This window comes from Fragaria vesca, linkage group LG3, assembly GCF_000184155.1.
Source record: "Fragaria vesca subsp. vesca linkage group LG3, FraVesHawaii_1.0, whole genome shotgun sequence".
Taxonomy (NCBI): Eukaryota; Viridiplantae; Streptophyta; class Magnoliopsida; order Rosales; family Rosaceae; genus Fragaria; species Fragaria vesca.
The window spans coordinates 1,467,626-1,490,308 of NC_020493.1; the positions used below are offsets into that span (position 1 = coordinate 1,467,626).

Sequence of the window (22,683 nt, forward strand, 5' to 3'; positions counted from 1 at the left end):
GTGGTGAATTGTAACTGTTCGTACCTTCTGAGTCTGGTTAAGGCTAGGCTTTTCTCAAGTATTGAGGCATCATTAGTTCTTGTGCATTGAACATATAAGAGTGTCTAGGTTTCTCTAATTCTGATTTTCCTTGAGTAATGAATTTTAAATGATGGGAGTGATTGCAGGAACTCGGCACAGATACGAACCTGTATGCTCTGGTGTTTGGGGAATCTGTTTTGAATGATGCGGTCAGTTTCCATTGCTCTGTATTTATAACCCATTTTGTTATGACATCATTTGGCTAAAGATTGACCATTTTTACTCGATGAAATTGATTTCATGTGTCCTGCCAATCAACAGATGGCAATTTCCTTGTACAGGTATGCAGAGTAAATTATTCTTGTACCCAACAATTGATATGTATAAAGTTCAGGTCTAATCAGCCAGTGTTCTTCTATGCAGGACAATGTCCCTGGTCAGGAGCCATGCATCATCTGGAGAAAACTTCTTCATGGTTATAGTCAGGTTTCTTGAGACCTTTGTCGGTTCAATGTCTGCAGGTGAATGTTTAATATCCTTGTGCAGTTTAGTATTGTTAGTCCTAATGTTTTTGTTAGCTATCATAAAATAAAAATCAACTCATTTTGCTATCTGATTGTCAAATTTTTTTATTAAAATGCCGTGATACCTGGAGCTTTTATTTCTGTTAGGTTGTAATATGTACTGAAACCGCTATTAAACTTTCATCTAAAATAGTCAAGTGACTGAAGTTCAATTTGAATGGTGTGGTATTGCCAGATTACAGACCATTAAAAAGAGACCAATTTAAGTAAATAAAGGTGTTATCTTTTATATTTAGTGAACAAACAGCCTTTACTTTGTAATGTGGATCAACAACGTTGACACTTTTTCCTCCCTTCTTTTTGCTTTGAAGTCGCTTGTGCTCTATTAGATTTATGCTCCTTTTGCGTGCGATTTGGTTTCTCCAGTTACTAATGCATTGAAATTTCTTTTCAGGAGTCGGAGTTGGATTTACTTCTGCTTTGATATCCTTTTTTTCATTACTTTTATATTATCTTTGTCAATCTACTTTTGATAAGCTGCAGTTAGATGTATTTGGGAAACCTTAATTTTGAGAACCTTTTTAAGTATGCAGGGTTGGATATTGACAAGTGAGTGCTACTCTTATACTACTCTTTGCCAATTATGGTTTATTACTACATGTTTCGGTATTAACAATGTTGTTTTGTTATTTTTTCAGTCTTCAGAACTTGGAGTGCTGTCTTTTTGTCCTGTTCCCGTATTTCTCGTAAGGATCTTCTTGACTGTTTTTTCATTATCCGTGTATAAGTTTTAAGGCTTATATGCACTTACAGGCAAATTGATTTCAAACTATTGTCTTTCAAGGTATATGCTTGCCGAAGGTCTTGGGCTCTCTGGTATTGTGTCAATATTGTTCACAGGAATGGTAATCCGAAGTACATATTTTCCTGTTTAGTTGTATATATCCCCAGTAAAAACCTCTGTTATGGAAATGCATCTCTTATTTCAGGTCATGAAGCATTACACGTATTCAAATTTGTCAGAAAACTCTCAACGATTTGTTTCAGCCTTTTTCCATTTGATATCATCACTAGCAGAGACATTTGTGTAAGAGCGTTCTTTGTTGTCCTTATGTAAAGTAATTTATCTGTTTCTTGATTGAAATATCTGTTTTTTTTCTTCGCAGATTTATATACATGGGCTTTGATATCGCTATGGAAAAGCATAGCTGGTCACATGTTGGATTCATTTTTTTCTCAATTGTATCCTCTCATGAGTTGTCAATGGTTAAAGTTCAATTATACTCTACCAATTGAAATTCACTATTGTTCCTTAACTTAGTGTGTGATTGCTTCAGATATTCATTGGAGTAGCAAGGTATGCCTCAGTAAACCAGTCTTTGGTTACAAATTTGTTTGATTACCATCTTCAACTTTCTGGGGTATCTTTAGTGGCTAGTATAACTAGTCCACTTTTGAACACCCATTAACATAAGTCGGCCATAATATTGACACAATACCATGGCTTTATATCTTTTAGTGGCTAGTATAACTGTTTCCATTTTATATCAACCTTAATATAAGTCATTGTATTTTGTTGAGATTACTGACATCTGTTTCTCATGATTTATTGCAGGGCAGCTAATGTGTTTTCTTGTGCATATTTGGTCAACTTATCTCGACCTGCACATAGACAGATACCGGTAAAACATCAAAAAGCACTTTGGTACAGTGGTACGATTTGCAGAAACCTGTTGTGATTTATTTATTTATCTATTTTATTTTTATAGTCTTTTATGAATTATTGGATTGAATAGGACTTCGAGGGGCCATGGCTTTTGCCCTCGCTCTGCAATCAGTTCATGATCTTCCAGAAGGGCATGGTCAGACTATATTCACCGCAACTACTGCGATAGTTGTTCTGACGGTACACAAACTAATTATTGTCCTTAAAATATAATGTTCTAAATGTTGGGTGAATTGATGACCTGGTTTCCCTGATAGATATACAGTCTCTTTTTTAGTCATGATTTCTGAACTGAATCTGGACCTAAAACTATGTAATCTCACACAGGAACTTAATTAATGATCACAGAGACAAGTTGTTTGCTCAATTGTGGAAATATTAAACCTTTTGTCAATATACCATCTCTTCATTGTATGTTATTGTATCCATCCTCTTGCACTTGTAGTCGTGCGTTTTAAAATGTCTGTCTCAAAAGGGAGCTAAATACTCTACAACTAATTGGTCAAAAGTTCTGTTTCTGTATGAAACATTAAAGTTTTAAAATAAGTCATGTTTTTAAGAAAAGATGCAAACTGTCCTAGCATCTTTCAGAAATGGAATGCCAATATTTAATTGACACCTGGAATGGAATGAGGAATTAACAATATGATGTATATGTGTATATGTTTATATAAATGTAACCTTGTCCAACTAATTCTTTAGGTATTATTAATTGGAGGTTCAACTGGTACAATGCTGGAAGCTTTACAAGTTGTAGGTGATGGCCATGAGAGTACATTGGGTGAAGTAAGTTCTCGAAATCTGCCAAAAGAAAGTGTATATTTACGTTTTCTTTGCTAATTGTCCGACGATATATGATTATAGTGTTATAAGATCCTACGTGGATCATTCTTATTATCCAAGGATATTGTTCACTAGGAATACTCTACCCTAGAGTAAAGGGAGTCAAGACTATGAATACTGTTTACTATCACTTTGCTTCTATAATGCCACAAAGGTGCCAAGGGTTTTCGGTCCTTTACTGTCCTGCTGTTCTTTTTCTGTCAAAGGCTCAATTATGCTCTAAAGACTATCTACATGCACCCAGCTACCATGCTGATGCCATAAGGCTCTGGCCTACAAGGCTGTCCATGAATTTTGTTCTTTTTGCCATTCTAGATGGCTCTTTTATTTCATGAACTTGTGCTGTTAGGGCTGATTGGTCTCTGGTTCCTGATGTCTGTTTTTTTTCCTACTCATTTTTAAAAGATGCATACAAACATGTTATCGAGTTTCTTGTTCATATGATAGGACATTTTTGGTGGGAGTGCCACTAATGGTGGTATTCTCTGTTTAGCTATTTGTAAGCAGAATTTTTTACTGCCTGAGGAAGATGGCAGGGTTTGGATTGATTATTACTAGATACTAGTTCCTTTGGAAAATAAGGATAGGGCAACCTTGAGTTTGTGTTGAGCTCTTGTTTGTGAAAGTGAGATGCATAAATACCACATCTAGTTGGTTTATTGTTAAGGATTAAGATCATATCTCATCACATATGTGGTCTTTGAATGCTAGGGAGAAGTTTGGAGTGGTCTGGTAGTGTAGATTGCCTGAGAAAGTTGTACATAAAATTTAGCTAATACCAACATTTTGGCCATACTCTGAAAGTCCTTTGTAGGTTGCCTTTCATTTATGTGCTAGAAAATTAGTACAATCCCTCACCCACCAAAAAAAGGAATAAATTTTTAATCAACTTTTCATATAGGTAGCATCACATGGTTGGATTATGATGCTAATCTGCTTTCATGATTCCTGGTGATCATGCAACTCAACAAAGCTGACTCTTTTGGATATGTATATTCTTTTTTCAGACCTTTGATGGTAACCATGGCTACATGGCTCCTTCTTATGAAGATGACGAGGAAGAATCATCAGGGAACAGGATCAAGATGAAACTGAAAGAATTCCACAAGAGGTAACATTTAGTTGATAAATTTCTTCATAGAGGAACCTGGTTTTCATCTTGATTTACTTTCTAAGCAGCATGTTTTTCATCCTGCAGTGCAGCTTCATTCACAGCTTTCGATCGTAACTACCTCACCCCGTTTTTTACAAGTCAGAATGGCGATGAAGCAGAAGAGTTTGGTAAGATAGACTTGTGTGGATTTCTTATTTACTCTATGGGTCTGCTGTGAAGAGTTCTTACATAGTCCATGACCTGCATTCAATTTTTATTTTTATTTTCCTTTTCACTGTCCTATGAACCCAGTTATTTACAATTTTTGTTCTTTTTCATCTCCTTTACAGATGAGCCGATGTCTAGCTCTTCAAGAGCAGTAGGTAGTTTCCATGGTCATGGCTAATATTCACGGTGATTCTTTAGAAGCAAAATGTTAGAAGATGGACTCAACTCTGTATATAGACTATTAGAAAGGGTTCCCAGGCACAAATGAGGGAATTAGTAAGGCCTCTTAGAAAATATAGTTGCGCGAGGCTGCATTACACCTAGCAGTGTACTATAGTCAAAACTTCTAATAATTTTTTTTTTTTTGCTAGTTTTCATCTTACGTCAATAGAATGAATATTAAGTACTAGCATATGTACCTAATTTTACTCATTTAATCCTCACACAAATCTGATCCACATTTGGAAATTGGGTAGAAATATCCTTATACCATAACTGATGTTTTGTTACTTGGACAATTTGGTTCCTAGGGAGCCCTTTTAATGAAGACCTTTATAATGATGACTAGTTAAAGATTTTTCGGTTTATGGTTTAAAAGTTTATTTTTCAATCACATTTTGACATCTCATCTGTTCAGTTTTTAGGTCTATAAGAGATCATTTATATAAATTTTCAGCCAAATTGGTGATCGTTAAGGTAACGAACTAGATCAAATTAATAAACGAATCAAATTTGTCAAACACATGAAACATTCAAGTTCATAATTGGTAAATCACATTTATGAATGTTTTAACGATTTTTATTAAGGGCTGAAAATTTGTAAAATGATCTATTTATAAATACATATAAACTGAACGGCCAAGTTGTGGATATAAGATCGAAAAGTGGGATAAACTAAAAAGTCCTCAACTAGTCCTCATTATAGAAGTCCTTATTAGATAGATGTGATTAAAAAAGAAACTTTTAAACCATAAACTGAAAAGTCCTTAACTAGTCCTCGTTATAGAGGTCATCATTAGAATGGCTCTCTTATGTCCTAATCTATAAAAGAGAGGAGGTTATTCTCTGTTTGACCACTTGGTCTTTGTTTCTCTGATGTATCTAGGTACAACTGTAGAACTAATAAAAGATACATGACGCTTAATTTAGAATTTTAAATGTTACTCATCGTATTTTATCGTTTTTAAGGAATAGTTTGGTCATTAATTCAACTTTTGACAGGAGTTTTCATTTGCTATAATATTTTATTTTATTAGTGTTTTATGAGGTACGATATTATGATGAAATTTTAAAATTATTATTTAAAATTTAAGAATATTCGATATTATAAACGGATCAGTGAATATGGATTTAGATTGAGTTATATCAATGATCTAGCGGGTAACCCGTTGGATACAGGTTTAGATTGAGCAATCATGGATAACGGATCGGGTTCGCATTTAAAATTTTCTATTTTTCTATTACTAGACGGATCCGGGTTTATTTCGATCCGGTCCATGTCTCTTGTTCAGGCCTATTTTAAAAAAATTGAACCGTTACGACTTTCCCAAAACAGCCAACGGCTAGTTATTCCCAAATTGGCACCTGATAGCCCTGTGGAAAGTTTTCATCCCTTCCAAAATTCGCACCTGGTAGCTGGCGCTCTCTCTCTCTCTGATGCTTTTTTCCTCTCTCGACCAATAGCCAGGGTTGGAGAAGAGCCCATTAGAAGGTGTCCTGATTGATCGACCACAGTTTTCTAATCGGGATTCGAACTGAGGTACGACGGAATATGGATCAATTGATGGTGGAAAACTTGGCATCTGGCACGGGTGAGGGAGCAGTAGCCCCTCATCCTCCGCGGCGGCCAAGGGTGAGGGAGGTGAGCTCTAGGTTCATGTCTCCTGTGGCCAGTGATCCCTTCCCCACCAGATCACCTCTTCCCAGACATCAAAATCAACAGGGTGTCTCAACTCCAAGCCAGCGGTCACGGAGGCACCTGGACTTGGAGCCCTTCCGCTGCTCCGACGAGAACAGGCCCACCCGCGCCGAGTCTCCTCTCCCACCGGATCAGCAGGCAAGGAAACAGCGTCCTGTCAATGCCAATGCCAAGCCTTTGAAAGAGAACGGAGGAGGCTCAAGACCCGACACGCCCATGGTGACTGCTAGTCTCGATAGGACTCCGTCAAGACCCAGACTCATTCAGCAACGGGTCAGTGCCACTGCAGCTGCTAAGCTCTTGAAAACTACCACCAGCGAGGCCAATATCCAGGAAGCCACCTCCAGGTGTCTTTCTGACATCCGCTCCTCTATGCCCGAATCCAATATGTTGCCAACTGTTTCCAGTAGACAGACGAGTGAAAAAAGTTGTAACAATGGCGGTGGTTTTTCAAAAATTTCTGCTTCTCCTTGTTCCCGTTCTCTCAACTTGCCACTGTCAAGCTCCGAGCACTTACACTTCCAGTCCGTCAAAGGCAGTGAAAAATTAGCATCTGCTTTGTCCAAGCCATGTACAAATGCAGTGAATACGGGCGGCCTCTGTCTGCCCCCAGTCCCACCATGTGCTACTGCGAAGCCAGCTTCAGAATTTAGGAAAGGAAAGAAGGAAGATGTTCATTCCTTGAGATTGCTTCATAACCGCTATTTGCAGTGGAGATATGCCAATGCAACAGCAGAGGCTTCCTTGCGAGCTCAGCAGAGAGAGACTGAGGTAAGTAGCTGATCCCCTCTATTTCTTTCAAGTGATCAAGATTGAGATCCAAAGATTGCTATTCCTTTATACTTATTTTTGTTTCTGTCTATGATCTCCACAAGCGCATATGTTCATATAGAATCTGATTCTATGTAAGTTTAGTAATTGGATCCAATACTGATACAACAAAACAGCTTATATACCCCTTCTCATGCATTTCTGCCATCACTATTTCCTTTACAACTTGTTACTTTCCAAGTGACTTTATTGATTGCCCATGAATGTTCTTTGTCTGAATTTATGTATTTACCCTATTAGACTTCGAATGCAACTACTTAGGCTATTTTTTCTCTTCACTTCCTTGCAGAGAACGCTTTATTCTCTTGCATTACAGATAACAGAACTATATGATTCTGTGAAGAGAAAACGGATAGAACTTGGCGTTTTGCAAAGAACAAAGAATTTATCGACAATTCTTGAAGCGCAAGTAAGGCTATTAGCTCTAGATGATTTATTTATTGTCTTCATGACTTTATGCAGCATGTTAGTTTGCATATACTTGATGAAAGACTTTGTATATCGTGTATAAGCATATTGTCATCTGCATCATCCATGACATGCCCATCATCCCTTTGCCTTTTATATCCATACGAAATCAGTATCTGCTAAGCTATTTCTGTAACTTAAGGTTGTATCTCAAAAGTTTGGGTTCATCACCGAATCATGAAAACAGGTTGGGCGGTAATAGTTCCCTTCCACAAAGTAAAGAGTTCAAAAATGATTTGAGCTGTATACAATTTTTTTTTTTCTTTTCTGGGGAGGTTTCTATGACTAAGAGGTAGAGTCTGAGGTCTTTGGATAACCACCCTCTATAGCTGAACGGGTCTATTATCTTCAATGATAAGAAACAGATCCTAATTGAGTAGAAGCTCATCTTTAGTGTAATGTTATACGGTTTCCACCATCCCCAGTTACTCTGCAACTTTTAGTTGTGGAACGTATAGTACTTGTGGGTGATATCAGAGCTAATGCCAGATAATGTAGTCCACTGGCTGTAATAAAGGCTAAAACATAGAGACTCTACAATATATATATATATATATATATATATATATATATCACAGACTTTCTTTGGCTCATTCCCTACAAATTTGATCTCCGTTTTCATTTGGGTGGTGTCTGTGTGTCTGTTCTCCTTGTCAAGTCATGGTAGGGATGAGATGGTGAGATGTTTCTTTGCATTTGCATTTTTCTGCTTCTTTGCAATATGGGACTGAAAGAGAGGACAATATTATCTTGGTATGCACTGAGGGTAGTGCACATTTCTCTTCTTTTTCCCCAACAAAAATTACTTCCACTATAGTGTTGAGAAACCATTTCCTGTTTTAGTGTACCTGAATCTTGCTGTTCATATTAAGAAATAGAAGTAGCCTACATTTTAACGTACATATTCTGGTGCACTTACTAGTGTTTTAACATGTGTATTATAGATTCCATATTTGGATCAGTGGTTTTCTCTTAAAGAGGACTATTTAATTTCTCTGGCAGAAGCAACACAAGCTTTGTTGAACACATCACTTCGGCTTCCAATCAGTGCCAATGTTAAGGTATAATTTCCTTGTTTAGTTATAGCTGTTCAACTTGTGTTTCTTATATTTTGTTCTCTCATGGTTACCCTGACACAATAGATACTTTGTAGGCTAATAAACAAGAGGTAGAAGAGGCACTGAACTCAGCAATGGAAGTCATTGAGAAAATAGTTTTCCATGTTCAGCAATCTATGCCAAAGGTAAAACGACTCCCGCCCCCGTATTATTTATTTTCTACACAAAAAGTGAATGACAGTATTTGACATCGTGGTAGTGTTCCATATTATTTATTTTCTACACAAAAAGTGAATGACAGTATTTGACATCGTGGTAGTGTTCATAAGAACTCTAACTTAATTTCATCAAGTAAATTTTTTGAACTGCACTGAGTTGGGTACTTGATAACATATATGTAGTAATGTTGAATTTAGAGTAAATTCACTAAATTTATTTATGAAAAGAACAAGTTTTTCAAAGATAATTGATTGAATGAAATGAGAAAACGGTTCGGTTCATAAAGTGCAGAATCAAGTTTCCTTAAGTAAAATCTTTGTAGACTATTTAATTATACTTAGAGTAAAATCTTAAGTATATATGGGTTGGCCTCTTCCAAACTTAAAATTTATGACAACGACTTTTCTCATTCAGGCAGAGGAAACAGACCATTTAATTTCAGAACTAGCAAGAGTGGCTGGTGGAGAAAGAACTCTCGTTGAAGTAAGTGGAAATTTGTTGTCCAAGACATATACGACACAGGTTTGCCACACCTCAACACTGCTTAATTACTATGTCATCCTTGTATGTTACTAGGCTATGATTTTGTGATGTTTCACCATTGTTTATGCTAATGATAGTATCGGTCTCTTTAACTCTGACTGTATCATTATCAGTTTACCTCATTACGAGAATGTCATACTTACAATTCTTGGCTTTCAGGTGGAAGAGTGTAGCTTAAGGGGTCATATAATCCAGTTGAAACAACATATCTGAGCATATAATCCAATTGAAACAACATTGTTGAGGTGCTGTCAGAGTGAGCAATTTAATCCAGAGTGTAACAACGTTGCAACTGGGTGAGCAATGAATAAGTTCTTGCTGCATGTCATTTGTGCTAGCCAGGTGAATAGTGGTGAGCAATGAATAAGTTCTTGCTGCCTGTCATTTGTGCTAGCCAGGTGAATAGTGTGATTTAGGGATATACATACGTGATTCTTCAACAAAACTAGTGAAGTCCTTAATTCTACCTTTCTTTGCAAGGAAAGTAAATATATTCTTTTTATTTTATTTTTATTACTGTACTTTGTAAAGGCTACATCAGGGTTTTAGCCATTGTTTTCATTTTCCAAATGCAAAGGAACTATCTAGGTAATGATTTATTTCTTCATTTTTTTTTGTTTAAAGAAAAAAGATAATGATTTACTTTTTGATATATTGGAACATGTTTAAGAGGATATATCGATTAATAACTATAATATTATTCATTGATAGAAATGTTTATTTATATACATTACATAGAGTCTCCCGAATGATCTAGAAGTTTTATCAATATACTGTAATCTATTTTAATAAAGAAAAGACTAGGACATGAAAGTAATTTCCTTAAACACTCCCTCTTGTGTCGTGTGTCTAATATGACATAGTGCATGTGATGTTGCCTCACTAAAAACCTTGCCAAGTAAAATAAAAACCTCGTGGGCAAAATAAAAGACTTGGACAAAGGAGAAAAAGAGTACAACGTACCATAACTTGTGATGTAGCCTCCCATGATGTCCACAGAACGACTCCCCCTGATTAGTAACTCAATCTCAGAGTTCAGATAAACGACGTGTACCAATGCTCTTCACATGTTTCTCAAAAGTAGATTTGGGTGGAGACTTGGTAAACATATCTGCTACATTATCCTCATAACTCACCTAGTTCACTTGGATATTCAAAAACTGTTGTTGTTGTTGATTGAAATTCGACAAGATATGTTTAATTAGTATTATCACCCTTAATGAAACCTAACTTCATCTGTTCAATGCAAGCCTTGTTATCCTCATAGATGCAAGTTGGTTCAGTCGTAGTAGATGTTAATCCACTACACTCTCGAATATGAGTCACTACAGACCAAAGCCAAACATATTTTCTAACTAGATAATGCCAACTTTGAGTGGGGAGGGACTGATTGGAGCATGGAAAGGGATTGCTTATGCTTTGGAAGGGGTATAACATAGAAGAGGGTGTGGTAAAGATAAAAAACTTGAAAGGTCTAGGCCCGCCTAGGCGGATCTAAGTGGCCTCTAAGAGGTCTAGGCGGCCTCTAAACGAGTCTAGAAGGGTTAGACTACAAAGATAATAACCTCACCGCCATTAGATCATTACTTGTAGCATTGGAGATTGAAGCAACTCATACGTGGTGGCATGTACACCAAGGAGCCAACATGTATGAGGATGTTTTTGCAAGTGAAAACAAGGTTGCTCAAATTGTGTGGTCTAACAAGAGATATGTTGGACCTTGGTTTGCTTCTCCGGAGTCAAAAGAGTCCAGGCTTGCAATTCAGGTGCTGCCGATTTCGAATGGTAATATTGGAAGTTAAGATTTTTGATATCTTAACTTCAAATGTTAGAAATTTTGAATTTGATAATTTTGACACTTTTAATAATAAACTTATGTAACCATTATATGTGGTCGAGTTGGTAAGAGTCTTGGTGTGGAACCCCCATACCAGATTCGAATCCCCTTGACGCTACAATTTATTTTTGGTGACTAGAGGGGAGAAAACATTCTGACATGATCTCTTAGTACGGATTAGTCTCTACCTAGAAAGCTGACTCAAAAAAAAAGAAAAAAAGAAAAAACAATAAACTTATGTCGGGGTCACGTGGTAGGCATGCTCTGCATAAGAATCACCACATTGCCACGTGAGATTCTCATTTCTCAATAGTCTCTCAGCTCCTCGGCTATGGTCCATAGAACATAGAGGTCTCAGCTACTCAGCTCTCGCAGCTCTCAGACGAGAACCCCAGCTCTGGGTCTCGGCAGTATGAATGCACTTACCCTATGTCACCATAACTATAATATTCATATCAATAGCCACCATCATTTCTCAGCGTCGGCGAAGCCCAATTGGCCCAAATTGTTGTCAGTTCCTCATCCCCGAAACCATGGCACTAGTACAAGGCCTTCGTCCCTGCTAATCGAGACGGTGGAAGGCCAAGTTGCCGCTGATTCCGAGCAAGCTCCTTCATCCGTTGCTCGTCGTCTCATTCTGCTTCGTCATGCCAAGAGTTCCTGGGAAGACCCCTCGCTAAAAGGTATTTCAATCTTTTAATTTTTGTTATTGATTTGTTTAGAGATTTGAATTTTGGTGTGCTTGTAGATCATGATCGACCCCTGAGTGAAAAAGGACAAGCGGATGCTGTCGAAATCTCTCACAAGCTCCAACAGTTGGGCTGGGTTCCTCAGCTTATTTTATCCAGGTGATTCAATCACAATTTGCCTTTTAAAATTAGTTCGTATTTCTTAGCTCCCGTGTTTGGGCTGCAGCAATGCACTGCGAACCAGGGAGACTCTTAGAATAATGCAGCAACAAGTGAAAGGCTTCTTGGAAGCTGAGGTCCATTACTTTTCCAGCTTTTATTCCATTGCCGCCATGGATGGGCAGACTGCTGAGCACCTTCAACGTATTATCTGCAACTATTCAAGGGATGACATACTCACGGTCATGTAACCTTACCTCACTCCTTACTCTTGTCTTTTAGGCGTTTTAATTATAATTTTCTTTTCAAATTTTTTTCTCAATAACACTAGTCTCCGAAACCGATCATGCGTTTGGGTAAAAATATGCAAAGTTATTGATATCAGTATGGATTTTTGACTACTAGGATTTTTTTTTTTGGCTCTTGTCTCAAGCCTAAAAATCTAGGCAAAAGTGGACATGCTTATTCTATGAGTTTAACTAATGTTATTGATCCAAAAGAATCAAATATACCGGAACTGTACCATGTCAAGAACTTAGTCTTCACGGAAGTTTCTTCCCTCACAGAGCATGGTCCGCATGGGCAGAAGTTTTCAGCCTGGTTCTCAAGGGAAAAGAATCCCAACGGGACGTTAAGTTGAAATATGTATTTTAATAAACAAAAGACTTTTATATTATGATACCAGTTACAGCTCGCTTCTCTAACCTCATTTGTCGATTAAGAAAATTTCAATTGGCACTCCCCAAAAGTAATTGTGTGCGCTAAAAAATAACCAAGTTTGGAATGATACTCACAAAATGAATGTAGAGAGCTCAAAAATGACGGTCTGGGAGTGCCAATACCATTTTCCTTTTGAAAAAAGAGAAAACATGAGTAATTTAATAAATTTTGCAACATACAGGTGTATGGGACATAATAGGGGTTGGGAGGAGGCAGCATCAATGTTGACAGGTGCCTCCATAGAACTGAAGACTTGCAACGCTGCTTTGCTTGAAACTACTGGGAAATCTTGGGATGAGGTTGGTCTCTTTCATTCTGTTATTGTTTTAACTTTTGTACTTGAGTACTTCCCTTTTACATGCTATATATCAACTTATTGTGCATGCTTAACATAATAATCTGTGGAAATTATAACTTTGACGTTGCAACACACACGGCCACATTAATGTAGAGCCGGAGGATATTCTAAGTTGCTCTTCCCTCATCATAATTTTCTTGAAGAATAAAATGTTAGGAGGGGTAATCAGCAAGTGAGAGGAAGCAGATCTTTTAGGCCCAATTTGGTTCATGACTGAAATATAATTTCGAACTTAACCTCCATTTTTTAAAGTTGGTTTTGAATTCGGGGTCTAAATTTTTTGAAATTGCTTGATATTGCATATGACAATTGGTTTTATTGTCTGCCGTTTCCAAAATACATATCCAGAATTTCTTTATGTTACATACAATTCAACCAATTGGTCATACCCTCAGAAAATGTTTGGTATTGAATATGAAAATTGGCCAATGTCCCTCAGAAGAAAGACAGCAAAAATTCAACAAATTGGTCATGAGAATATTGGTACCTCCGAACTAAGAATATAATACCTTGTTTGCAGCGAGCATTCATGCCTACCAAAGACTTTTGAGAGAGCTCTTAAGCCGAGTCTTTGGACATTGACACTTGTCCAGAAATAGTGACCTAAACCTCAAACATACTGTACACTTGTGTCCTAGGATATTCTATCCTTAGCAGTTAGTACTGATGCCTAAAGCCTAATAGAAATTTTCGAGTCTTTTGACACTTGATTAAATTTTTATTTTTTTTAAAAAGAAAGTCTAAGATCATTATCTCCAACCTGAAGTTAAGGACTTCTCCATGCTACTTTCCTTTTTCCTCCTATAGTGATTTATGTGACAAGACAAGCAAAGGTTGACAGGTATTGCACACTCTCATATAATTGTCTATATCTTGTATGAGTGTGTTCTGATTTGCATATGTTCATTGCTCCAGTCAAATTTCATTGAATGGATCTACTAGAATGAGTATTATATAGCGTTTGTTGCATCTGTTTTGGCCATACTATTTTGGTGTAAAGTCTCTTTTGAATTATCTTTCATAATGAAGATGGTGTCTTCTTATTGCAGGCATTTGCTTTGGCAGGACATGGGGGGTGGAAACTGCAAGGCATTGTGAAACCAAGTTAGCCTATAAGAGCCCCGACTTCTAACACATTCATACTAGTAGAAACTTTGCAAGGTAGGCAGGAGCCAGGAAGCACGGTTGCCATCTGATACGGAAGTTATCCACGGTGGCTTTTCAGTGGCCAAAGATTGTTACATTTGTTAACGATAAAAGTTTTGTGATTTGTATATTCACTGATAGGTAAATGTAGGTCTCATTTTGTTCAATATAAATGATATACGTGAGATTCCCTGTGGAATCTCTTTCCTAAACCCTAAATCCGAGATTCCAACTAGATTATACTGTATCTGCAAAAATTATTGAAATTAGGAAATCGTAGAATTATTATGAATTATCGTGACATTTTTTTTTTCTTGGATGGAAATGTCAGTTATTTAGTTGGAATCTAAAGTTCAACCTGTCTCTGCAGGCTTGTTTAATAGCTGAGCAGGGCATTTTAGAAGAGCTGCAGCTTGCTGGCTTTACCTCTCTTGGTGGCCATGTAAGCTCATTGTTGAAATTAATTTCAGACATTTAATTTCCACATGAAATTCATCATTTACTGACGCGAAACAGGGAGGGGTTAGATGTGGTCTGGTATGGGTCCCAACCAAATTCGAGGAGAAACCAACGGAAATCTTGAACAATTAGTCATGGAAAAACTGGAAAGCATGATAGGTGAAGAAGTGAAATAATCCGTGCCTCACACACGGGCCGAAGACTAGTTAGGTAGCTGGGCCTTACAAGCCAGTGCGGGCCCATTGTTTATGCACCCCCCTCCTCCTTTGTTAGGGGACCGAGGGAAGTCACTCCGAAAGCGCCGCTGTGTTAAAATGCTGGTTGCACTTAGAAGGCGGCTATGCTCTTCCGTCTCCTCTATTGAGTTGATCAAAGTTTATACGGCAAGTAGAAGTATTGGCTCTAGTAGTTGTACCGATGTGGCAGCTAATGTTGCACAAGATTGTTCCTCACCTGAGTCTAAAATTGAGAATGGGCCGTTCGCCTCCCCACCCGTCAGGAATATACTCAGACGACGACGTTTAGGTATTCGGAGGAGCAGGAGCACAAGGGATACGGATGCCATAGAGCTGGCATTGGACTCAGTCGTGAAGATTTTTACTGTGGCGAGCAGCCCTAACTACTTCCTGCCCTGGCAGAACAAGTCCCAACGAGAGACCATGGGTTCCGGTAATCTACTCTCATTTCTCTTGTTTTTGTTAAATTTTTATTTATCTAAACCTTATTTTGGATTAACTAAATCATATACTGCCTTTAGTTTTACTTGCATAATCCACTCTTACTCGGAGATATTATTATTATCCAGGGTTTGTAATTGCTGGCAACAAAATTCTTACAAATGCTCATGTAGTTGCTGATCATACCTTTGTACTTGTAAGAAAGCATGGCTCTCCTACCAAGCATAAAGCGCAAGTTGAAGCTGTTGGTCATGAATGTGATTTAGCCATTTTAAGTGTTGAAAGTGATAAGTTCTGGGAGGGTATGAATCCCCTTGAGCTAGGAGATATTCCTTTACTGCAAGAAGCCGTTGCTGTTGTTGGATATCCTCAAGGTATCAATGAAATTACTATTACCACTCTGTTTATTTTATATCAGATCCAATTAATAGAACAGTGAACTGAAAAAATGAAGTTAAACGAAACACAGAATTCGTTTCAGTGTTTAGAACCATATCCTATCAGAACATAACAGAACAGTTCTGATCAATAAATAGTATTTTATAATCTATTCCTCATTTTCTTCATACTGCAGACATATCCATTCATGTCTCTCGTATGTACAATTTACTTCAGTCCATCTTCTACATTATCTACACCAAGTCCACGAATTGCCAGTTAACGCTACCTTATGCACACCTGTAGAAGGAATGTTTTACTCTACCATAGGCTATCAAATGGCTTTATGAGGAAATAATCATCTGATAACATTGTTACGTTTTCTTTCTTTTTTTAATGCACGATCATGTATAATCATCACTTTAAGATGGGAGTGGAAGATTATTTATGCTTCAAAAATTAAACAATTCAATTGGATTCTTTCTAGCAACTAATTCTGATAATACTCTTAGTACAGTTTTATTTGCTTTTTTTTTTTTCCCTACTAGAGAGTGTCTGCATTAAAATTTTATCAGTTGGAACTGGTATGCAAGAGAAATATATTAGTTTTGGGCCTTTGGCCTTGATGAACTAATGAACTGCCAATAATTTATAAAATAATAAATCGTCCACAATATTTATAGAGAGACGAATTCTTTCAATAATCAAATTCATTTTATGGTCAATTCTGTTAAGAGTTCAATTTTTCTGAATCATCAAAAGATGAAGACTCATTTCTCCCTTCTGACGTCTTTTTCATGTATTTATTTTTGATGCGGGTCTTTAGAAGGTTCAAACTCTCATATACATGCTGCTGTCATGATAGTAGAATAACACATGACGAAGAAGTGTTCTGGTCTCTAGTAACAAATACTTTCAGCTTTCTACATTGAGAATGGTCGCGGATTATACAGATTGGATCCTCATGGCTGTTCTGCTACTGAAATTAAATCTTTGTTGCAGGAAACATGAAATAAGACTCATTAAACACAGCTACTTGACGATAAATTTAAACAATTAATTGTTTTCCCAATGATGCCACAACTGTTTTTTTTTTCTATTCTTTTTTCCATTATATGATTGAATGAACGCTTTTGCTTCTCTCAATATTATCTTGAACATTTGCTTCTTTACTTTATTTTCCTTGTGTGTGCCTTTATCTAGGCAATCAGTATAAGATCCAGCCTGAATTTTTTCTTTCAATGACTTAATAGGGAAAGCATGGTGTACGCAGGAAAAGTTTGTAGAATTAATTAATGCTTTGGTTTTGGCCACAGGTGGGGACAACATCTCTGTTACTAAGGGCGTTGTTTCCAGGGTTGAACCTACACAATATGTTCATGGTGCAACCCAGCTTATGGCAATACAGATTGATGCAGCAATAAATCCGGGGAATAGTGGTGGCCCAGCAATCATGGGAAGTAAAGTTGCTGGTGTTGCTTTTCAAAACCTTTCTGGTGCAGAGAATATTGGGTGAGTCATATTCTGGTTCAGATTGCCAGTTATGATTTTCATAGCAGTTTAGGGTAGGTTTACTTTTACAATCATTACCTTTAGCTGAACATGTTGATTATTCTGTGGCAGCAAACAACACAAATACTACTTTGGCCCTCATGACTTGATCTTTGTCTTAAATCTGAAATTAATCAAAGATCTGTAGCCTATAAATGATGCATTATTCCACTTGTCTATTTGAATTTCTTATTTCAAATAGAGGCATAAATTCATTACCTAGATCTTTTAGTCTAATTTAAGCATTTGCTTCCTGGAACCTTGTTATTGTGTTAGGGTATTGTTCATTTCGGCTAACACTTTATCTTCCTTTGTTGGACTTTCCAGTTATATAATTCCTGTTCCTGTAATAAAGCATTTTATTGCTGGAGTTGAAGAAAGAGGTAAATATGTTGGATTCTGCTCTCTAGGTTTGTCATGCCAGCCTACTGAAAATGTTCAACTCCGGAACCACTTTCGCATGAATCCTGAAATGACTGGGGTACTAGTGAGCAAAATCAACCCTCTTTCGGATGCCCACAAAGTCTTAAAGAAAGATGATATTGTCCTTGTCTTTGATGGAGTCCCTGTAGCCAATGATGGAACAGGTTGTCACTGACTATCGGTACCACAATAACTTTTTTTCTTTTGTATGGGTCTGGTTCATGCTGTACCGAAAGTAATGTCACTGTCAACTAAAAGTCACGCTGCCAATGTTATGCATCATTTGCATTGTCTGACGTGTTGCTTCCAACCAAACAGTTCCCTGAGTTACAAAGTCACTGTTATGAGGAGTGTGGTTTCTAGGATCTACTAATAAAAGACTTGTACAGAGATACTATTAAACAAGCAAATCTACTTGAAAAACATTTTCAAATAGGGACTTATTATCATGTTCAGTTAGGTATTAAGAAAACAACATACAAGTATCAGCAGGTGGTGTCACTAGGGAAGGATCTCCAACATGTTCATTAGGTTGGACAAGGCTTTATTTTTTATTTAGAATTAAATTCAGTTTACCCCCTTGTGGTTTGGGGGTGACTTCATGTGAGTCCCTACACTTTTATTTTCATCAGTTTACCCCTTGAACTCTTCAATTTCTGTCTGCCGTGCCCAAATTCTCATATTCCGTTTGAATTGACCTTTAGTTATCAACAGTTAAGGTTCGATTTGGACATATAAGGTCCGATTTGCCCAAATTCTAGATACTAGCCTCACAGTTATGGTTAAAATTATCAGTAGTTAACGTCCGATTTGGACAGAATATAGGACATTTGGTCACGCTCGAGGAAAATTCAAAAGTTTGAGGGGTAAACTGATGAAATTGAAAGTATAGGGATTAACATGAAGTTACTCTCAAACTTCATGGGGGTAAACTGAATTTAATTCTTTTATTTAATGTAAAATATCATGATCTTATGAACACACTGTTCATTGTTAGCATGCCGGAGAATCTTTTCTTTTGTTTTCAGTTATTTGTTTTTCTTTTCATGATTGTAATCTTTAGTATGATTTCAACACAATGCAGTTCACTTCAGGAACAGAGAGCGGATAACATTTGATCATTTGGTTTCCATGAAGAAACCCAATGAAACAGCTGTAGTTAGAGTTCTGAGGGATGGCAAAGAATATGAATTCAGTATCACCCTTCAACCTGTAAGTCACGGAACTATTGTTGCATGCTTACTTGATTTAGTGTGTTTTCTATTATGAAGAGTAAGTATAAGCTCGGCGTCCTGTGGAGTTGCATTAAATTTTTATTATTTTTATTTATATTTTCTCTCATGCAACTTAAATAGACTGACTAATTTGTTTAGGAAAAGAAAAACTTTTTTGAAACAAAAATGTCAAGAAATTTATGTACCATATCATTTATCCAACAGCTGTTAGCCTGGCCATGGTGAGAGTGGATGCTGATTAGTTGGTATTATAAGTGCAACAAAAATGGAAAGTTGGTTGTTCACTTGCTTGTAAACTCTCTTCATTTGAGATATGTTCTGTTTAAAATGTTTATTGTTTGGTGTTCCCTACTTTGTATATTCTGGCTGAACTTTATGGTGGTTGGGAAAGATTTTAAGGAACTCAAGTGTGGTCAAGAACGTGGGGATTCACAAAACAATATCAGGATGGTGTTCCATAGATCTCAGTTTGTCTTAATAAGTTAATTAGATACTTGTACATGTGATCTTTGTTAGATTATGTCATGATTGATTGTTCCTTAGAGTTATAGATGTCCTGATTTGGTCATTTACCTTGTGACACTTGTGGTATCCAGCTTCTTGTCTATTTCGTCACTCTTTGCTATGTTTCAAATGAAGTTCATTGTTTGTACTAATAAAGGAGACAAAAGCAACAGAAGATTGGTGATATTTGACACTAGCCAGTTTCAGAAAACAATATTATTATTATTATTATTATTATTATTATTTTGTAAACTCACTGTAGTAAATGCAACCAAATGGATTGTGTTATGCTGTCATTATGCATTTTGGATTTAGCTTTTATGCTTATAAATGCTTCGACTTCCATCTTCTTGCACTAGTAATGAAGATGACATAAGAATTTAAAAAAATTAAGATGACATAAAAAGATTAGTTGTTTGATCAGTAATGAAGATCTTCTTTCCCATGCAATTTATAGTTACTTTATGGTTTTATTATCATATGTTCAATTATGCAGTTACAACCATTATTTCCAAGTTCACCAGTTCTTAAAAATAAAAACCATTTGTTCCAGTTTACCAGTTCAATTATCTTCCTAGTTCATCAGTTACTTTATTGTGAACTCACTAAAGTATTAACGTAACTGTATGAATTGTGTTGTGATGTCATTATAAATTTTTGATTTAGCTTTTATACATGTAAATGCTTGAACTCCCTCTTCTTGCTTGGCTAACGAAGATGACATATAAACAGTTGAGTGGTTGTTTCATCAGCAATGAAGATCTTCTTCCCCATGCAATTTATAGTTACTTTATGGTTTTATTTATTATATATTCAATTATGCAGTTACAACCATTAGTTCCAGTTCATCAGTTCGATAAAGTTCCTAGTTATTACATTTTTGCCGGTTTGGTCTTTGTTCCACTCACTCAACCTTACCTTCATGAGTATGGAGAAGACTGGTATAATACTTCACCTCGTAAATTGTGCGAAATTGCGCTGAGGGAATCACCTAAAAGAGCTGGTGAACAATTTGTCATCCTATCTCAGGTCTGCTATAGTTTTTGTTATTACTTTTTATATTTATGTTTGTTATTTTAGTGTTAAAGCAGTACTTTTGTATGTTTGTTTCACTACTATGGGTGTGGCTATTGTCATCCCCTACTGTATACTTATCTCACCCTACATATGTTTTAATTATTAAAATGCTATATTGCCCTAATGCAAAATGACTGATAAAGGCAGTAAAATGGATCATCATATGCTTTAATTAATATAAACATATTAGCTATTGGAATTTCATTTTTATTATATTCTATTAGAATTTCATCTTCTCAACACAGAAAACCCAGATCTCAATTTTCTCTAATTTCTTCAGTCTCTATGTTTGCTTCCTATGCCTCAAAACTTCAATTCAAGACAAAATCAATTCAATTTACAACGCATTACTATACTTATATAATTAATTAATTGATAAATACAATTCCTGATTTATATAAACTAGTGGATACTCAATATCATTGATTCCTCTCTAAAACATTCAAAGAGGTAGAATTTAGGTTCATATAGCTCATCACTTTGGGTGTGGAATCGAGCTATTAGATTCAACTTTGGAACTGATGATGCTATGAATCTAAAGTCTTCATCTCTGCAACACCCAAATATTATAAAAAAGAAAAGAAATCAGCATCATCCTCTTCCTTCATTGAACTGAGTTTGACCTATATAGATCACTCTTTTACCACAATACCATAAATTTTGTTCTTTCCATTTTCTAACTTTGGTAATTTATCTACTTTAGTGTAAGCCTAATAATCTTCTGGATTTGGATCCAGTTCCCAGATAGACATTTTTGTTAACAGGGATCGATCCCACAACATGAGAACTCACTATTAAAAGAACAACAACATAAGAACTCAAAATAAGTAGTACTTTAGCAACCATATAAAGGAGCTCGTCCTCAAAATACATAACCGAAATTGAAAAAGACAGTAACTTTTGTAAAGTACTGTTGCTTTAAACTTTTTTTTGATTATGTTATGATAATTTTAACTTTGGTAAAAGAACGATTTAAATTTTCCATGGATACACTTTATAAAATGCTTATGTTAAAAAAACATGGATACATTAGAATACATGACTATCTGTTATTACTTTATAAAATGCTTATGTTAAGAAAACATGGATACATTAGAATACATGACAATCTGTTATTACTTGTTTTGTATTCATAAATTCCTCATTGTGTTGACCGTGTACACACATGGATGTAGATGTGTCAATGTGTCATGCTTGTTTTCAAATAAAAATCCTAATTATGAAAAAAAGAAAAAATCGACATGAAAAGATAGGAAAATATTGAAAGAGGTTATTGGGAAAGATTAATTACCATTGTTCTAATGAATTGCGGCTGTATGTCCTATATTAATTAGCAGAACTCTTTTTCAATCAGCTAGATGGGGAAATTTGAATTGTAGTTTTCATTGGTTCAGGTACTCATGGATGATATCAATGCTGGATATGAACGTCTTGCTGAGCTACAGGTATGAGCAAATCTCTCAGTTACTGCAACAGCTGTTATATCACTTAGTTTTAGTGTTCATTGTTATTATAAATGTTTCCTGAGGTTAAAGCATACCACAGAAGATGAGAACTTACTGATGCACTTTTTAATGTATGGTGGCAGGTTAAGAAGGTTAATGGGAAAGAAGTTGAAAATTTGAAACATTTATGCCAACTTGTCGAAAGCTGTAGCGAAGAGAGCGTGCGTTTCGACTTGGATGATGATAGAGTTGTTGTGTTGAACTATAATTTAGCAAAAGTTGCGACTTCTAAAATTTTAAAATGCCACAGGATACCCTCTGCGATGTCAAATGATCTTGTAGAAAAATAAAATAGCTTGCAAACTCCTTTTGCTAAAGCTGTGATTTCCTCACACCTCTACCGATAAATTGAAGGGCATGATCTTCCTCATATCTTGTTGCTTGTACAAGGCTTGAAACTTTTAGGGTGGGACTTCTAAAGCTTTTTATGTTAATTTTTTCATTACCGGCTTTTATATTAGTTTGACACACTAGTATGTGGTTTATTGCGCAA

The 22,683-nt window shown here is 36.3% G+C and overlaps 4 protein-coding genes across 4 annotated transcripts in view; all 4 read left to right on the plus strand.

Annotated features, from left to right (window-relative positions):
- Positions 1-4,926, plus strand: part of LOC101309912 (sodium/hydrogen exchanger 6-like) — a 17,168-nt gene extending 12,242 nt beyond the window's left edge. The window contains 12 exon segments of the mRNA XM_004293384.1: positions 1,123-1,154; positions 1,244-1,291; positions 1,390-1,450; positions 1,535-1,632; positions 1,712-1,787; positions 1,883-1,902; positions 2,161-2,258; positions 2,342-2,451; positions 2,974-3,057; positions 4,122-4,225; positions 4,313-4,395; positions 4,558-4,926. Coding sequence (XP_004293432.1) covers positions 1,123-1,154; positions 1,244-1,291; positions 1,390-1,450; positions 1,535-1,632; positions 1,712-1,787; positions 1,883-1,902; positions 2,161-2,258; positions 2,342-2,451; positions 2,974-3,057; positions 4,122-4,225; positions 4,313-4,395; positions 4,558-4,613 — 870 coding nt within the window. The 3' untranslated portion in view covers positions 4,614-4,926.
- A 1,280-nt stretch (positions 4,927-6,206) lies between these two features.
- Positions 6,207-9,685, plus strand: LOC101295210. The gene is made up of 6 exons (XM_004295292.1): positions 6,207-7,124; positions 7,474-7,593; positions 8,597-8,713; positions 8,806-8,895; positions 9,344-9,451; positions 9,632-9,685. The coding sequence occupies exons 1-6, from the start codon at positions 6,207-6,209 to the stop codon at positions 9,683-9,685; spliced, it is 1,407 nt and encodes a 468-aa protein (XP_004295340.1).
- A 1,962-nt stretch (positions 9,686-11,647) lies between these two features.
- LOC101310200 lies at positions 11,648-14,502 on the plus strand. Its single transcript, XM_004293385.1, has 5 exons — positions 11,648-11,992; positions 12,058-12,157; positions 12,225-12,404; positions 13,059-13,176; positions 14,285-14,502. Exons 1-5 carry the CDS (start codon positions 11,722-11,724, stop codon positions 14,342-14,344), a joined length of 729 nt encoding a protein of 242 aa, XP_004293433.1. The 5' UTR covers positions 11,648-11,721; the 3' UTR covers positions 14,345-14,502.
- Positions 14,503-15,152: 650 nt separating this feature from the next.
- On the plus strand, positions 15,153-22,665 carry LOC101310497 (protease Do-like 10, mitochondrial-like). The gene is made up of 8 exons (XM_004293386.1): positions 15,153-15,509; positions 15,646-15,891; positions 17,212-17,407; positions 17,774-18,033; positions 18,954-19,081; positions 20,434-20,637; positions 22,080-22,130; positions 22,274-22,665. Exons 1-8 carry the CDS (start codon positions 15,155-15,157, stop codon positions 22,478-22,480), a joined length of 1,647 nt encoding a protein of 548 aa, XP_004293434.1. The 5' UTR covers positions 15,153-15,154; the 3' UTR covers positions 22,481-22,665.
- Positions 22,666-22,683: the final 18 nt, after the last annotated feature.

Coding starts and splice junctions, on each gene's coding strand:
- LOC101295210 (XM_004295292.1), top strand. CDS start 6,207: ATGGATCAATTGATGGTGGAAAACTTGGCATCTGGCACGGGTGAGGGA. Junction 7,594..8,596: donor CGACAATTCTTGAAGCGCAA/GTAAGGCTATTA, acceptor TGTGTATTATAG/ATTCCATATTTGGATCAGTG. Junction 8,896..9,343: donor TTCAGCAATCTATGCCAAAG/GTAAAACGACTC, acceptor TTTCTCATTCAG/GCAGAGGAAACAGACCATTT.
- LOC101310200 (XM_004293385.1), top strand. CDS start 11,722: ATGAATGCACTTACCCTATGTCACCATAACTATAATATTCATATCAAT. Junction 11,993..12,057: donor GGAAGACCCCTCGCTAAAAG/GTATTTCAATCT, acceptor GTGTGCTTGTAG/ATCATGATCGACCCCTGAGT. Junction 13,177..14,284: donor CTGGGAAATCTTGGGATGAG/GTTGGTCTCTTT, acceptor TTCTTATTGCAG/GCATTTGCTTTGGCAGGACA.
- LOC101310497 (XM_004293386.1), top strand. CDS start 15,155: ATGCTGGTTGCACTTAGAAGGCGGCTATGCTCTTCCGTCTCCTCTATT. Junction 15,510..15,645: donor ACGAGAGACCATGGGTTCCG/GTAATCTACTCT, acceptor ATTATTATCCAG/GGTTTGTAATTGCTGGCAAC. Junction 19,082..20,433: donor TCAGTATCACCCTTCAACCT/GTAAGTCACGGA, acceptor TCAATTATGCAG/TTACAACCATTAGTTCCAGT.